Source organism: Neomonachus schauinslandi, chromosome 1 (genome assembly GCF_002201575.2).
Source record: "Neomonachus schauinslandi chromosome 1, ASM220157v2, whole genome shotgun sequence".
Taxonomy (NCBI): Eukaryota; Metazoa; Chordata; class Mammalia; order Carnivora; family Phocidae; genus Neomonachus; species Neomonachus schauinslandi.
Genome location: NC_058403.1, coordinates 148,244,312 through 148,261,404, shown reverse-complemented (window position 1 = coordinate 148,261,404; position 17,093 = coordinate 148,244,312). Strand labels below are relative to the sequence as shown.

General features: G+C 47.9%; 1 protein-coding gene across 1 annotated transcript in view; it reads left to right on the top strand.

The window, feature by feature from the left end:
• ACVR2B (activin A receptor type 2B) overlaps positions 1 to 5,921 on the top strand; it is a 32,437-nt gene extending 26,516 nt beyond the window's left edge. Inside the window, exons 7-11 of the mRNA XM_021705876.1 lie at positions 319 to 467; positions 2,247 to 2,361; positions 3,094 to 3,232; positions 3,325 to 3,455; positions 5,108 to 5,921. Of these exons, the coding sequence (XP_021561551.1) occupies positions 319 to 467; positions 2,247 to 2,361; positions 3,094 to 3,232; positions 3,325 to 3,455; positions 5,108 to 5,302 (729 nt within the window). The 3' untranslated portion in view covers positions 5,303 to 5,921. The remainder of the gene's footprint in view (positions 1 to 318; positions 468 to 2,246; positions 2,362 to 3,093; positions 3,233 to 3,324; positions 3,456 to 5,107) is intronic.
• The last annotated feature ends 11,172 nt before the right edge of the window (positions 5,922 to 17,093 follow it).

Below are 17,093 nucleotides of genomic sequence, written 5' to 3'. Positions count from 1 at the left end.
GGGAGCCCGATGCGGGACTCGATCCCAGGACCCTGGGATCATGACCTGAGCTGAAGGCAGTCGCTTAACCAACTGAGCCACCCAGGCGCCCTCTGGGATACATTCTTAAGAATAAGTGCAGTGACTTCATGATTAACACCCTCTGACACCCCCCGCCCTGCAACCCCTCCTGGCCTCACATACCTTCCATGTCAGTCCCAGTCTCCCAGGAGGGGAGTCCGCCATTGGTCCACTGAGACAGTCCTCCCGGGGCCAGGCTGGGTCCTGTCCTGTCCTGTACCCAGAGCCTGTGCCCAAGTTTTGTGCTGTCTCCTGTAGGGCTCCCTCACGGATTACCTCAAGGGGAACATCATCACGTGGAATGAACTGTGTCACGTGGCAGAGACAATGTCAAGAGGCCTCTCGTACCTTCATGAGGATGTGCCCTGGTGCCGTGGCGAGGGCCACAAGCCGTCGATTGCCCACAGGTACCTGGCTTAGCAGTTGCCCTCCCTGCGCTTGGTGTGGAGCTGCAGAGAGGGTTGGAGGGTGAGAGCAGGACCTGGGGTGGGGCGGAGTGTCCTCTGTTTCATAAAGATGCTTAGCTGCTCTGTGGTGGGCCCACGTGGCCCTTCCCCTGCCTTCCACCTGTGTGTCCTGGGCCTGATGTGGCCTCCAAATCTGGTTTTCTCATGCCCTCTGGTGGCCACACGAGGAAGTGCTGACTCCCACTACTTTGGAGGGTTGGTTCAGCAGTTCTCAAACTTTTTGGTTAGGATCGCTTTACATTCTTTTTTTTGTTTTGTTTTTCTTTTTAGAGAGAGAGAGTGTGTACCCGTGCTCAGTGGTGGGGGGAAGGGCAAAGGGAGAGGGAGAGAGAGAATCTGAAGCTGGCTCCATGCCCAGCGTGGCTCCATCTCACCACCCTGAGATCATGCCCTACGCGAAAATCAAGTCAGATGCTTAATTGACTGAGCCACCCAGGCGCCCCAGGATCTCTTTACATTAAGAACTTCTTTCTGTGTACATGGGTTATATCTACTGATACATGCTGTATCAGAGTACACACATTCTGTTAGTGTCAGAATGATGACATCACATGTATATGTAGCCTCTGGAAAACTCTTCCCCTGAGAATGAATTTACAAAAAGACAAATAATGGATTCTGAATGAAAAAAATTCTGGTCTTGCAGTTCCCCTGAAACAGTGTCAGGGACTCTTTAGGGTTCTGGGGCTACTACCCCTTGAGACCACCATATTAACTGATCATCGTAGTCCGCACCAAATGCAGGCACTACTCTGAACGCTTAAGAGACGCCAGGCCAGCTCAGTCTTGTCACCTGAAGGGAGAGGCCTGTGAGACACTCGTCATCGGTGAGGTAGGGGTGTTTTCCCAGCCCTGTCGTACAGAGCAAGGAACGGTAGTGCGGAGAAGTTGAGTAGGTTGTCATCAGACCTAGTCTAGTGTGCTTCTGTGCCTCCGAGGGAGGGGAATGAGCCTTGGATTCCAGGATTCAAAGCTCAAGGGCCCCTCATGGTAAGAACATCAATGACATTTAAGGTTGACGGTGTGAAATTGCAATTTTTGTAGGTCAAAAATGTTGACTCTTCTATATAGTTCGATCTAGTAGTGCACAGTGAGTGTGCTGGGGTGGCCCTAAGCATGTGTGCTTACTACTCCCTGAGCTTCATCCTCACAACAAGACTGACACAGGCGCTGGGGAGACCGAGGACCACACGTACCCCTGCTAGCACGAGGTGGAGCTGAATGCACACACCAGCACCCTGCTCTACCCTGGCACGAGCCCCTTGGGCCTGCACAGAGACCCGGGCAAGTTCATTCAACTTGTCACTCCCATCCCGGGCCATGTACCTTTTTCCCCAGAAGCCTTCATCCCAGGCCAGTAGGCCGGACCCTGCCCCCTCTGAGAATGCAGAGGCTGGCCTTTGATACTGTGGGGACTGGAATGGGGTCTGCCCAGCTATTGTGGGAGGTGTTGCTTCGACAGCTGTGGCAGAAGTGCATTGAGGGGTTCTCACGTCGAGGGGGGTGAGGGGTGGAAGGGTGTCCTAAAGCTGCCTGCCTGTGCAGCCTCCTAGAACTCCACCCTAGTACAGGCCCTGCTCCCCACATAGGGTGGGATGGCCTGGTCTGGGGTCTGCTGGGGCCGGAAGGCACAGGCTCCGGTATCTTGGGGGTCAAGGTGGGAAGCCAAGAGCAAGGAGCACAGTATTCACCTTCATCTCAGTCCACCTGTCTCCCCAGGGACTTCAAAAGCAAGAATGTATTGCTCAAGAGTGACCTCACAGCCGTGCTGGCTGACTTTGGTCTGGCTGTTCGGTTTGAGCCAGGGAAACCTCCGGGGGACACTCATGGGCAGGTAAGGAGCCTCAGGGGTACGGGAGGGGGGCTGGCACAGGGGTGGGCACTGCCCTTCTGGTGCCCGGCTGGCAGGACACAGGGGGCAAGGGTCACTGTGAACTCAGAGCTGTCCGGGAACTCCAGGAGCAACACTCGTCCTCCCAGTGGGGCACCCAAGCCTGGAGGGCAGCATGATCTCGAAGGCCAGTTAGTCAGACCCAGCTTCTCCGCTGGGGTTGGTGCTCATCCTTGTAGCCTCAGTCTCTCTTTTTCCCTTTCAGCGGAATTGTTAAGCAACGTAAAATAGAAGGAACTGTGCTAAGAATCCAAACCAAAAACCTAGAAAACGTACCTAAAAGTTAAGCCTGGGGAAATCCTCCTAGAACAATTGCTGTCAGTATTTTTAGGTATTCTTCAGCCCCTCTGTTTTTGATCTTAGTCTCAGGAAAACAGCCACACCATGTGGGTGGCCCCTCGTGCTGCTGAGGTTGAGTAAAGAGGCAGCCGTTCCGTGTTAGAGTACTGTGTCTCGACTGCGTGATATTTACAGTTATCCTTGAGGTGTCATACGTACACCATGATCTCTTGTGAGCTCCCCACGAACGTGGTGAATCAAGGGTTGTCCCTGGCAGTGTCCTCTATGCCACTATCCTGGCCCTGTCTGGTGCCCTCGGGTGGTGGCTCTCGTGTGCCGTGGTGAGTCACTTTGTGCGTGGCTATTGATGGGACCCCCTCCCCTGTCCTCGTGTAGGTGGGTACGCGGCGGTACATGGCCCCTGAGGTGCTTGAGGGAGCCATCAACTTCCAGAGAGATGCCTTCCTGCGCATCGACATGTACGCCATGGGGCTGGTGCTGTGGGAGCTCGTGTCCCGCTGCAAGGCTGCGGATGGTGAGTGGGGCTGGGGCCCCGAGCGTCTAGGGGGTGGGGTGAGGAGCCACGAGCCCTTGGGGTGACCCCGCTGGGCTCTCCGTCACCCCCAGGCCCTGTGGATGAGTACATGCTGCCCTTTGAGGAAGAGATCGGCCAGCACCCATCACTGGAGGAGCTACAAGAGGTGGTCGTGCACAAGAAGATGCGGCCCGCCATTAAGGATCATTGGCTGAAGCACCCGGTGAGGGGCCTGGGTGGCAGGGGACTGTGTAGGGCAGCAGAGAGACGGAGAGAGAGGACGCCTCAGGCAGCAGGACCGTCCCCTCCTCCCCTGTGGGGCCAGAGGCCACTTAGTGCACTGTCTCCCTTCCACTAGGAAAGTGTCTGGGGAGGTTCCAGGCTCGGCAGGGAGGCGGCTCCAGGTTTGGGCCCAGAGTGATGGGGTCTGACAGTCCGTTTCATCGGGGTCCGTGTGGCCTCCATGTGGACCATTTGTGGAGGGGAGCCACTGGCCCTGGGCCTGACACATCTGGGTTTGAATCCTGGATCTGCCCATCGGTAGCTGTGTGGCTTCTGGCAAATTGCTTTATTTCTCTGAGCCTTTGTCTCCTCAGGGTGGTAATAGATTTATTTATTTATTTATTTTTTTAAAAAGATTTTATTTATTTATTTGACAGAGAGAGACACAGCGAGAGAGGGAACACAAGCAGGGGGAGTGGCAGAGGGAGAAGCAGGCTTCCCGCGGAGCAGGGAGCCCGATGCGGGGCTTGATCCCAGGGTCCTGGGATCATGACCTGAGCCGAAGGCAGACGCTTAACCCTCTGAGCCACCCAGGTGCCCCAGGGTAGTAATAGATTTAACTAGTTATTGTAAATTGCTTGGCAGGACACTTATCACATAAATGCTTAATATGGATTAGCTCTGATTAAATATTCTCTGTTCTCTGCCTTTATTATCTTTCTGGGCCTGGACCGAGCCACGTGGCATCTTGTCTCCTCCAAGCTGGGGATATTGTACAAAAGACCCCTGCCATCAAAACTGTTTCCTGTCTTGGAAGGACACTTGCCTTCAGCTCCATTGAGCCCCTCCCCCTGCGCACCTCCCGGTCCTTTCACAAACAGGACAGCCTTGAGGTCACTGGAGGCTAGCAGTCTACTGTACATAGCATCAGGGGCCAAGTTCAGTTGCAGTGCTGTTCCCTGGAACCCGGGGCTGCAGATGGAGAAAACTGAGACATGGGGACATATAGGCTGCGCCGGAGTCTGTACCTTCGCCTCAGACTTTCTCAGTCTTCCAGGGCAGACATGCTAGGGTGGCCCGGCCAGTTCCCTGATGAGGAGCCCACGGTGCAGACAGATCTTGGGGTGGTCTCCAGCAGGCCGGTGAGCCCCTGGATGTGGGCATTTGCCTTTCCTGGCTCCACTGTGTGTGTGCCAGCAGAGGGTGTCACGCCACGTGCCCCGGACTCTTAGGAGGGGCCCCAGGGCTGGTGGGGAGTAGGGTGGGATGAAGCCCTCCTCCGGTCCCCACTGTAACTGAGGCTGCACTGTGGGCCCCTACATGATTTGGGATTCATGTAAGATTTTGTTTGAGTATCACTGCCCCAAGGCAAGCAGCTGGGTCTGCCCCAGGAGGGGCCCAACCCCGTCCCTTCCTATGTTGAGGCTGTGGAGGGAGTCCAGTGGGCTCAGGATGGTAGCTGCTGGGAGGGAAGGCATCCTGATTTCTGCAGTGTCCCCTGGGCCCCTGCTAGTTCACCTGCTGCTGGGGGTGGGACCAGTGGGCTCTCTGCCTGATCCTCAGGAACATCCTCAAGTTTGCCTGTCACCCATGCTTGTCTTTGCTGAGGGGCACTGACAAGGCTGTCCTTTCCCTCTCCTCACCGACGTGCAGGGCCTGGCCCAGCTCTGCGTGACCATCGAGGAGTGCTGGGACCACGATGCAGAGGCTCGCCTGTCTGCGGGCTGCGTGGAGGAGCGGGTGTCCCTAATCCGGAGGTCAGTCAACGGCACTACCTCGGACTGTCTTGTCTCCCTGGTGACCTCCGTCACCAATGTGGACCTGCCCCCTAAGGAGTCGAGCATCTAAGCCCAGGAATGAGTGGATCTGAAGAGGAAAGGAAAAAAAGTTGTGTTTTGTTTTGGAAATCCCATAACACCAACAAACACATAAAATGCAGCTGCTATTTTACCTTGACTTTTTATTATTATTATAATTATTATAATTATTATTATTAATATTATTTTTTGGATTGGATCAGTTTTTACCAGCACATTGCTCTACTGTATCGCAAACAGCGGACACGTCAGCAGGCGTTGAGGTGCTGAGCTGTGAATGCAGAACCAGCGCCATGCTGAAGAGCCTCAGCCACCTCCTGTCCTTTGGGGTTCATTTTTCCCGCTTTCTCTTTGTTTGTTGTCTCAGAATCTGTGACACAAAGAAACCCATCTCCTGTCTTAGGAAACTTAATGCTGCAAACTCTACCTAGAGGAACCTTTGAAGACTGTTACATAAGAACACACCTTCCTCAGAGGAAGAATTTCCCCCTGCCCTCGTCCCCCTCTTCCCCCCCCCGCCTTTGTTGTTTTTCTCCCTTTTTAGACAGTGAGTTTAAGAAACAGCAGATGTGTCTTTCACGGATTAACGGGTGTTGTCCTGACCGAGGAAAAACGGGGATGAGAATGAGGATGGTTTGGACCGGAGTTGGAAGGGGAGGACAGAACTGGGGGGGTTTGGAACAGAGCTACACTGGACTCGGGCACATTCGGAGCAACATCCTTTGCTAGGAGGCTACTTCTCAGGTAACCAGGATTCGAGGGGAAGGACTGTGTGGAGGCGGAACATTAACGGCCAGAGCGGGGTTTGGAGAAAGTCTGAAAGCAGGTGTGGCTCTGACCCATCTGTTGGCCCTGACCAGTTTTTTCCCACTGACTTGGGCTTGGGCGTTGGACAAAACGTTTTCTCTGCCCTCATTTTAAGGTTAGGTAGGGGTAGAAATCATCATGTTTTAGTGACTGTATTCCTCATAAGACAATGGTGTAAATATCTTAATGGAGGAAAAAGTTAAAACACGTTGCTTCCTCCTGGTGCAGTTCAGGGAAATGCCCATGGGGCGCCCTGCACAGCCAGGGCAAGAGGATTCCCTGGGTGGGCTGCCACGGCCTGCCTCTGAAGACCCGAGTCCTGCAGGGCTGGCTCGGCCTTGTGTGGTGACATCGCTGTCCCTTTATGTGGCTCGTGCACACGGCTTTCTCCAGACCCCTCAAAGAGGTGCATATTCTAAAAACTGTTTCTCTATTATGCCATAACCTTGCTCTAGTCAGTGAATGTTCCTAATGCTGCTGTTTCAACATTTGAATTTTTTTAATTTATGAAACATGCAAATTTTTTTAAAAACGAAAACACACATCCACATATACACACATGCTTTGCAATGTGGCTTCCGAGGTTTAAATTTTGAAAAGTAAAAGAAAACTTCACGACCACAGACCACCTCAAACCAGAAATACCTCAGAATTTTCTACTTGTGTAAGTTTTATTATATATTTTATTAGTTGTGTTGTCTCGTAGTAAGTATATTTTAATGTAAGTTGGCTTTTATGACAAGAAAATTTAAAAGAAATAGAGAAAAAGAAAAAAAGTTTGAGTCTTCTAGGGAGTGCTACCATTTTTGTTTGATAACGCCCCCTTGTAAATAACTGTCAACTGTAGATTGGCTGTCTGCGCCGTCTGGGCATTCATCACTCTTGTTTGTGAAGGCGTTTCCCTCTGGTTTCTCGAGACTTTTATTTAAAAACTGGATCTCTTTCATCTTGAGGGTAGGTGAGTTGGTGAGCGATGGGGAGAGGTTGACCTGGGTGAGAACGGGAGAGGGGCGCCTCCTCTTGACATGCGTGGAGGTTCAGATCTTTCCCTCAACCTGACTGGTCAGTGTTCAGAATGAGAGGTAACCCCACTTTAACTTGGTCAGACTTGGCCCTTAGACGTGTTTGAGGTCGTTTCCCTCGAGCCGCGGCGATCCTGGAGGAGGCCGGTAGCGGCTGTGTGAGTCCGCCCGGTGACTCGGGGCAGTCTGGGATGGAGGGGCGTGTCCGGAGCGGCGCGCTCGCCCCGGGCCCTGGAGTCCGTCTGAGCGCGCACGCTCCGCGCTCGCGCGCCCCGCGCGTCTGGGGCCTGCTGCTGGGCTGTGTCTCTTTCTCTCCGTGCTTGGGCACAGGGTGCTGTGGGACGTGAGTGTGTGCCCCTCGCAGAGCTCAGTTTTTGCTTCATGGGTCAAGCTGTGAGCTGGCCAAGGTGGTTACAGGGACAGGGTTTTTTTGTTGTTGTTTTTGGGGGTAAGCAGTGTTGTCTTTTTTTTTTTTTTTAACTATTTTGTGCTGTGGTATTTTTCTTCCCTCAGAATAATTTTTAACAGCAAAACAGGCCTTACAGCAGTTGCTTTTCTTTTCCACTTCTTTCTTTAAAAAGCTTTAAAATATTTATTGAAAAGTGCCATATCTAATTTCTTTAGCTTTCACCTCAGGCAGTGCATCTCTACTTTTCGGGCATCTGCTTTGCACCCTCAGCAACAAATAAACCGCTAACACATGCAGCTGATTCGCCACAAGAATGATCAGATCCCTTATCCTACCCAGTGTGGAACACTAAACCCTGCCTCTCCATTTGGTTTTAGATTTCCTGTGGGAGATTTTTCTTTCGGCTTGATTCTTGTCAGAACACATCTTTGGCCTGGCTGTGGAGGGTTGAGCTGTGGCCTTGGTGTGGGACCCGCTGGTCAGCTCGCAGTACCGACAGGGTGGGCCTTCCCGTTGGCCTACATGCCTTTTATCTGGGTGGGCTCCCTCTTTGCTGACCCTGAGCTCCGCTGCCATCGGGCCGTGGCGCCAGAATGAAGTGTCTGGGGATGGTTCCTGTGTGGTGTGGCGGGGGGGAGGGGAGTCTGGGAGCGCCAGTTCTTTGGGCTTCAGGCTGCCTTTCCCTCATGCTGTGGTGTAAAAGGCACCCATCAGGCAGTATCCCTGACTGCTGCTGATGGCAGAAGAGGGTGAGTGATCCTTTTCCAGGGCACGCCCCTGGGGGCCTGGGCGGGTCTTTTGCCTCAGATAAAGTGTCTGTGCTTTCATGTACTCTTTGGGGAGCAAACCATTTAGAGCTCTGGTTTATGTTTATTGGGTTATAGGGCCTCTGCCTGTGTTCTTTTCCACAAAGATTTCATGCAGTGTCTACTTCTAGAGGGCTCAGAGAACTCCCCCCCCCCCCCCCCCCAGCCCAAGCACCTGTGGAAGGCTGGTAGGAGTCTGGCATCATTTTGCCTGCCTGTGGGAGAGGCTGCCCCACCTAGGGTGAGAGGGTGGCCAAGTCAGGGGAGGGAAGGAGCCAAGGATCCTTGCTCCTTCCTTTCTAGTGTTCTTCCTTCCACACAGGCTCCTGGCTGTGGGGTGGAGCTTTGGGAGAGAATGTGTTCCGTTTGAAAACGTCCGTGATCACTGGGAAGATATCCCAAGGCAGACAAATACAGGAATGAACGAGGAGGAGGAAATGAGTGGGGACAGAGGCCACTGTGTCACACTGTCCTGCAAAGAATTCTTAATGATGGGCCAGGGGAGGCCCTGGACATAGTCCTTAGGGGCTGGCATCAGCCACGTTTTCTCCTGGGACCATTGGTCCCTCCCAGGAGTCCTTTGAGTGAGTTACTCAGGGTGAGGGCTGTAGGTAGAGTGTTCTTAGGAGGAAGGGAGACCTGGTTGTGAAGGGTAGTGGTGAGTATCATTGGCCCATCATCGGCCTTCACTGTTGAACATGGCTGGCTTGTCCTTCATTGTTCAGCAGGGCTGTGTAGGTGTAGGTGCCCGGAGGGATCAGTGCTGCCTGGGGAGCATGTGTGCCAGCATCTTCTGACTCAGAATTCCTCCTGTCTGGACTTGGGTATGTGTGCAGAACAAGAGAGATCTTGTTCAGCTTTGAACATCTTCAAGTGGCTTGAGCCCCCCACTCAGATATTCTCAGCCCAGATCAGAATCTCTCCTCTCTAGGCCGCTGAGCTAGTTCTTCACTGCCCCTAGGGGCCAGGCCAGTCTTCTTGTCATGGCTTGTCATGTCATGCTTTAGAAAGCAAAGGAGGTGACCCAGCACTTTTCTGCTGTCACCTCTCTCTCCAGTTGCCATGTTCTTGCTCCCTGCTACCCTGACACACTGAGTGCTTGAGCTATGTGTGTGGTGTTTCTTTGGTGGCAAGCCCAGCTGCGCATGTGTGTGTATGTGTGCTGTGTGTGGCTCAGAAAGCCTGTCACGTGGCCCGATGCTCTGAGCCATGAGGGTAGGGAGGCGGCTGTTCTACCTGGAGTGGGAGGACTGGGTGGCCCTCTTGCAAATGGAATTTTGCCTTTTCTAGGATGCAATGTAAAGTTCCCAGCACATACTGGTAATACAAGGATTTGGTGGTTTTTAGCAATACAGTAAGCATATGTATGTAAGTGTTTAGAATTGGTACTAGAAGTCGAACAGCCAAGTGTTATTCCTGAGAACTTGGCTCACTAGATGAGTATCTGAATTGGAAAGCATTTCCTTGTAGCTAACTCAGTTTGTCAGTCCCAGCTATTTCAGTAGCCTGTTGGATTCTTAATGGCTCATCTTTGGAGAGATAGCCAGGCTTGGTTCACATTTCAGAAGCTCTCTAGACCACACCTTTCTAAGAAGCACAGTGAATTGACTCATCTACCCTCCCCACCTCCCATCCAGGGTGAGCAGCCAGAAAGGAACGAGGGCAAGGTAGCTTTTTCTCCTCATTTGGGTGCCATGAATTCCTTAGTTAATGGCTGTTTATAAAAGCTGAACTAATTAGTCAGTAGTTAATAGGTGTTCAACCTAGTAATGACGAGTTTAAGTCTTGATTAACAGTAATGTTTTAGGTAAAGAAACAGGCCCAGTAATTCAGTTGATGACCTGTTTATCTTCTCAGTCTAGATTTAATGAATTCAGGGTTATATGCATAGTTATTTAAGTAAGATTCCTGGTAGTTGATTTGTAACCAGCAATCCGCCTATGAATGTATCCCAAACCTTTAGAAGGCTTGGAAAAGTTTTTTAAAATAATGATTTAGTTTTGTAGCAAAAAGAAATTGAGGTTTAAAATGCCCCCCTTGGAAATTAATTCAGTTGACTCAGCTACATTTTAAAAACAGTGGGTCCAAGAGACCCATAAACTCATCAAATAAAAGTCCAAGTTATCTAGAGGGATATTTTGAATATTTCTATTTTATACTCATTTGGGGTGCATTGTAAACTTTGGGTTTGGACAAGATTTTGAATTTAAACAATTTGTCACTATTTAAATTTTACCAAGCTTTCACATTTTTGTGACTGTATCTTCCAGGTGTGAATGAAGCAGGACTTTTGATTGTGGTACTCCATGTATCCCTGTAGTGCCAAAACCAGTGATACTTTATTTGCTCCTATGGCAGCTTGTAGAGATAATACAAATGGTTTTCCCTCATGAATTAAAATGCATAGTCTCTAAATGCCAATATGTGGTGATGGGCCCTGTGCTGCCCTTTCTCTCCGGGAGTATCTTTGGGCTGTCTGGGGCCTATGCAGTTCTGAGAACCACTGCATGCCAACCACAGGACCCTAGAGAAGTATACGCTCGGGCACATGTGTGTATGCAGTGGATTATTCAAACGTGGGCTCTCTGGACATCTGTGGGAAAGTGTTACATTTATTTGCAAAGTTTACATTTTTGAGCTCACGGTTATGAAAAGTATGACCCATTATTAGTGAATGCTTTTTAGGCAGGTGAGGATGGGTTTGTTTTGTTTTGTTTTTTTAACAAATGGATGCATTCTGTCTTGAGTCCTGGGGATTTCTGCTGTTGGTTGGGCATGGGATCATTCTGTTTCTCCCAATCACGTTTGCATCGGAATGTTGTTAGGTAGCATTGTAAATAAAAGAATAGGTTCTATAATAGAGATATGACACTTGAAATTTTACTTTAAAAAATCTATAGCTCTACATATATATTTAGTTATATCACCTGACAGATTCTTCTGCACAGTGTGGAGATTGTTTTATACCACAGATTATTTTTATAAAGTCTAGTGAGTTTGAATGAGAATGATTTTGTAATCAGAGTAATGAGCTTTACCTTTCAGGATAAATGTACACTGGAGTGTGAGTGGTGTGGAGCTCTTACCTAGTGCTCATATGGATTCTCTCGATACACTGGCAGATTGGAGGCCCTTTATGGGTCTCATTTGGCCAAAACTCCACTTGTGGCTGTGTGGGACAGTGATGCTCCGGCTCAGCTCCCTGCAGATTGGGAGGCGAGGGGCTGGGGAGCGGCAAGAAGAGCCTGCGGTGTGTTTTACATTTGTGCTTCCTCCTGAGATTTCTTCTGAACAAAGGGTTCTGAAGTTAGAAATGAGTTTATGAGTTCTGCCACAGGGTGTAGTCGTATGAGGGTGTTTTGAGGAACAGAACTCATATGGGAGTGCATATTGGGGCGGGTTGGGACGATTAAGATTCAGGCTATAAACATTTGAAATGAGAGTTTGGTGATTTGAGGAATCCACAAAACTGAATTATCTAGGACCAAATTTTCCAGTTTTCAGGACAGAAAGGAGGGTGGTGTGTGGACACAGCGATCAAGTGAAATGGTGAGCTGCCGGGCACATTGTGTCTTCTCTGGTCGGGGCCTCTTGGATGTGAGAGTGCTTGGGGCAGCTCCCTGCTTTGATCTAGCGAGTCACAACCGGGAGCCCTCTGAGGAAGCTCAGAGCCCCATACCAGAGGGCATCTTCCAGCTGTCACATGGCCCTTCCTGCTCTTCCTGCAAAGGTCAGCATGACTGCCAGGGGATGGGAGGCGGTCTTCATGTTAGCCTTTTTATTTTGGGGTAGAGAGTGGATGGTTACTTGGGTGAGCCTTTTGGATGGGGATACAGGGAAGGTGAATAATGAAGCTCATTCTTTGTATCGTCATTGTAAGTACTGAGGCCCAGCTGAAGGCCTGTCCCCCAGACCCAGGCTGTGGCGCTCAGAAGTACACTGGTTGGGACGGTTTTGTCAGGAGAATCCCTGATGTGTCATTTTATACCAGCTGTGCTTTTTATTCAGTCTGGTTCAGAGTGAAGTTTTATACTTTACCGCTTTTATGCTTGGAGTAAATTTAGTTTCAGCAGGTCCAGTAGCAGTCCGGGAACCAACCTATCGTTCCTTTCCCTGCTCCCCGTGAAAGAACGTTTCTCTGCTCTCCAGCCACGTGTCTTGGAATGTAATTCTGTTGTGCCTTTGTTTTTGTCACTTGCCTCCCCCCAAAAGCAACTGCTGTAAGCTTTTTTCTACTTGTCTTTTCTAGCCCGAGACCCCACCTTTTTCCTTTTTCCCAGCTGTAATTTCTGGATGCAGTTCTGTACTCCAGGTATTTGAAGAACCAGTTACCTCAGACCTCATGTTGAACCGTGTCACCATCTGGGTCCTCTCGATACTGCAGGCTTGTAACATACACACGCAGGAACCCTGCCAAGTATGGGCACTTACTTGTTTTAAAGTTAAACTCTTCCCAAGGACTGAGAAAGGGGCTTCTGGCAAGCTCTTCACTGCACTGTGGTGGGATGGGTCTAGAGTGTCATCTGAACGGTGCTTCCTGGGTTCCTCTTTGAATTCTGCCATTTTCAGTATTCTTGTGTCTGAATAGGCAAAGTGATTCAATTGGCTGGTCTTGCACACAAATTAGTTCCAAAGATGAGCTCTTTGTAACACATTTCCAGTCATTAAAACTCAAACGTAGAACATTCCTTTAAATGGCAGGATTAAAAAACCCACCATCCACCACTGTGCATTTTGGGAAGATGTCTGTAGCATATGTTGCTGTGAAATTAGGCCTTGCGGGATATGGCTGTTTGTCATTTTGATGTATTTTAAATAAATATATATATATTTTTAAAGAGCCTTTTTTACCAGTTCAAAAAGTTTAATTAACCAGCAGTCACCACATTTGAATTTTTGTCTCTGGGGCATAGATGGCAGACCAAGATTAAAAGTGGTAAGTCAGCCATATGAGCATGGGCTCCCTGCCTGGGCTGTCCTGCTGACTGTGGGATGCCAAGGTCAGTGTGTTCCCAGTGGGTTCTGATCAGCCCTCAAAGTGTTTGCTCTCTGCCCTGTTCAGTGGACTGTTGACTTCAGTCCCTGCAAGTGCTTTAGCCCAAGTGGGGTTTTCTCAGAGCACTGCCACAAGCTAAGTGTATGTTTAGCCAAATAATTTCTCCATTAAGGGAAAAAATGAGCTCATTCAGATGTTACCAGCAATGACAGAGATGAGAGTAGGAAAGATTAGGCAACATCGGGGTTTTGATTTGGAAAGTGTTCAAGTCACTGTCAAAGGCCATCTGAGAGCCAGTGATCATATAGAGATTCTTAGGAGACCTCATCTGGAAGTGTTAAGACCTCCTGTGAGTTGGAGGGATTGTTAAAATGCCAGCAGCTTCCCCCCCCCCCATTTTTTTCTAGAATTCTGTAAAAATGCAAAGAAAATTGAGTGGTACTTAAGAATTGAGGGTGAGGGTTACCGCAGAATAGAAGCATACTTCTAGATTTCAGTTCCATGCCACAAATCCACACAATGCCATTTTTCAACTGTACAAAAGAATCTGCTTACGAATTTGACATGATCGTGGTAGCATCAAAAGGCCGAATTTTTCACCTGTTAATATTTTTCCACATTTGTCCTTGAATCTGAGTAACTTTACAGTACTGTAAATTTAACTTACATTGAGTTTGATGTCAATTCTTGTAAAAAGAGCTTCTGCATGTAACACACACAGTTAAAGAACACAGCAGAATACAAAATTTGCAGGACCAATTTTGGAACCAACAGAAAATGTCACCTCTCATTTGCCATCTTTATGTATCAGTTTTACCAGCTACTTCTAAATTTGTACATTATGTATAAGGAAAAGAAGGAAACCCCCTAAGGCTTGTCTAACTTAGTGGAGAATGTGTGTGTCGGGTTTAGGATGGATAGCGAAGTCTTACTGAGCTGTGTTATCTAACTTGTATATAACCATTGTAATTAAAAGTCTGGATTCACCTGTTTCTTGCGGTTTAAAACAATGAGTAATTACAAACTCTGGAAATGTGACTAGTATATGACTTAAGGTGTAGAAGTGAGGAAGCTCTTCAAGTGCTAAAAATAAAGACTTCTAGTTTTTGGCTCAAATTCAGTAAGTACTGTTTGTATACCAGGATATGTGAGATGTAAATGTAATAAGTCACTTTTCACCCTTGTAGCTATAAAATAAAAATTTTGTAGAACAGAAATAGCTTGTACTACTGAATTAACAAAAGTTATACTAAAGTATCATGTTTAAAAAAATACATATATATATACAAACACACACACACATATACAGAGTTAAGCTTGTTGCTGTTACCCTGTCTGGATTTGAAAAGTGTGCTGATTTATATATGTGTGTGTATATATAATATATACACACACACACACACATATATATATTATATACACGCACACATCTAAAATGGCCTAAAGCAGACATCCATGTAATTACAGTTGCAAAATGAAGACATTTTGGAAAGAACATTGTATCATAGTTCATTCATTTGCAGTGGATCTTTGTTCCTTTTTACTGTGGTAATTTTAGAAATGAGTGTCAAGTTTGAAATTAGATCTGCTAAGTTGGGGTTTTGCTGCTTGAACTCTGCACTGGGTCCTCAAATAAACCGATGTGAATGTAGTTTTTTCCCCCTGTGTGAAGAAGCAGCCACACCCCAACAGAATAGGAGGAAAAATCTAGAGCTATTTCAAGTTTTATCTTTTTGTATATGAAAATAAAATAATAATAATAAAACTACCCTGTTGTCTCTCTTAATCACATGGCAGGGGATTGAGGTTTCTTTTCATGGGAATTAGAAATCAGTACAGTGGTGTTCTTGCACTTACAGGGCTGACTCGAACACCCCTGTAAGTTCCTGCTTGGTACACATGCAGTTGTTAATGGTTGAGTGCCTAGTCTGCCATGGTCCTGAGGTACTGGAGCTCAGCACAGGTCTTCATTTCTGCCATTCAGAAGCTCAGGGCCTAGTTGGAGACACTGGGTTTCTCCTAAATGGACTGTCCAGGAACTTGGGGTAAATTCCTGCAGAGTAGGGGTATATTTTCCAAGTCTCCCAAGATCCCCGTACCTCCCTCCCCACCCCCAGTCTTATACTTTGCAGACAACCCTCAGCAATATATTTTTTTTTTTTTAAAGATTTTATTCATTTATTTGAGACAGAGAGAATGAGAGAGAGAGAGAAACAGCATGAGAGGGGAGAAGGTCAGAGGGAGACGCAGGCTCCCTGCTGAGCAGGGAGCCCGATGCGGGACTCGATCCAGGGACTCCAGGATCATGACCTGAGCCGAAAGCAGTCGCTTAACCAACTGAGCCACCCAGGCGCCCCCCTCAGCAATATTTTTTAAGTGAAGCAGAGAAGCCTGGAAAATAAGTTTTATTCAGGACTACTGCAGAATACAGGCTCTGCCATTTCTAAGCATGGCTGAGTATCAGGGTCACTGAATCAACAAAGCCAGGTCTCACATTTTGGAATTCCTGACTTAACTCGCTAGATGAAAACATGGTGATGGGTGGGAGGCATGAGATCTTGAGGGTGCAGTGGTAATTCAGTAAGTACTGTTTGTATACCAGGATATGTGAGATGTAAATGTAATAGGTCATGAAAACATGGTTCCCTGTTAATGAAATGAGTCTCTACTGCCTAACAAAACCAGAAAGCCCCAGAAGTCACCTCACTGCTTTCTGCAGTAACGCAGACTTTTTTTGGCCCATGACTAATATTTTGCTAAGTGGAGAAATACCCAGCTTTGAGTCCTTCTGGTAGGGTTAATGCCTTTTTATTCATGCTTCAATATGAGGATTAAACAACCTGTTTGGAACTCTTAGAGAATGATTTTTGGTGAAGGGACCCTTTATTTAGGGACCAATTGTCCCAGCTTATGGCCCATTTTGCTTTCTCAGATTTAGACAGTTAACCTTTTATTAGTGAGTGCCCCTAATGATAAGCACAGAGAAGGAAAGGAAAGCTAACATTGTTGAAAGAAGATCTTAGAACTGGAAATGCCGGAAGGTTGGACCAGAGAAGTCATCTGGTCACACTTTTCCTTCAGCAAAGGAATTCCTTCACCAGAAGAACTTGGACACAGAAGCTGATTTCTAAAAACAGGCTTGCTCAAGTGAGCAAGTAGAAGAGGGTTCAGGGGCCGTTAAACCTGCAGATGGTGCTGCAAAAGGAACAAAACCCATTTATTTGGAGTGGAGTGCCTAAAACATACCCTTATTCTGTCAGCAGGCATTCAGAAGTCCGAATTTTATATTCTTTCAAGATAAAATAGGACTAATGAAAAATTGCTAACATTTACAGAGCACTTAATGACATGCCCCAGATTCTTCCCTAAATGCTTTATGTGGTAACATTTAATCCTCGCAAGAACCCTATGGTCTAATCATCTTCATCATAATTACTTTTATTGTTTATTTAAGTTTTAAAATAACATTTATGGTATACTTTTCATATATGATACCATTATTCCCATCTAAAAAAGAGGAAACAGAAGCCCTGAAAGGTGAAGTAACACCCTCAACGAGGAAAGTGATTGAGTGGCCATCCAAACCCCAGCACTCTGATTCAGGGTCCTAAGCCACCATGGAATACTGTCTTGTCAAGACACTCCTTAGGAGGTACAAAGCAATTTTTAGAAGTTAGGACTTGTATACTGTGATTTCAAAGTCAGGTGTCATGAAGACATCCAATGTGGCATACGTTTTGTAATCAGACCTGAGTTGGAATGGCGGCTCCGAGGCCTTACTG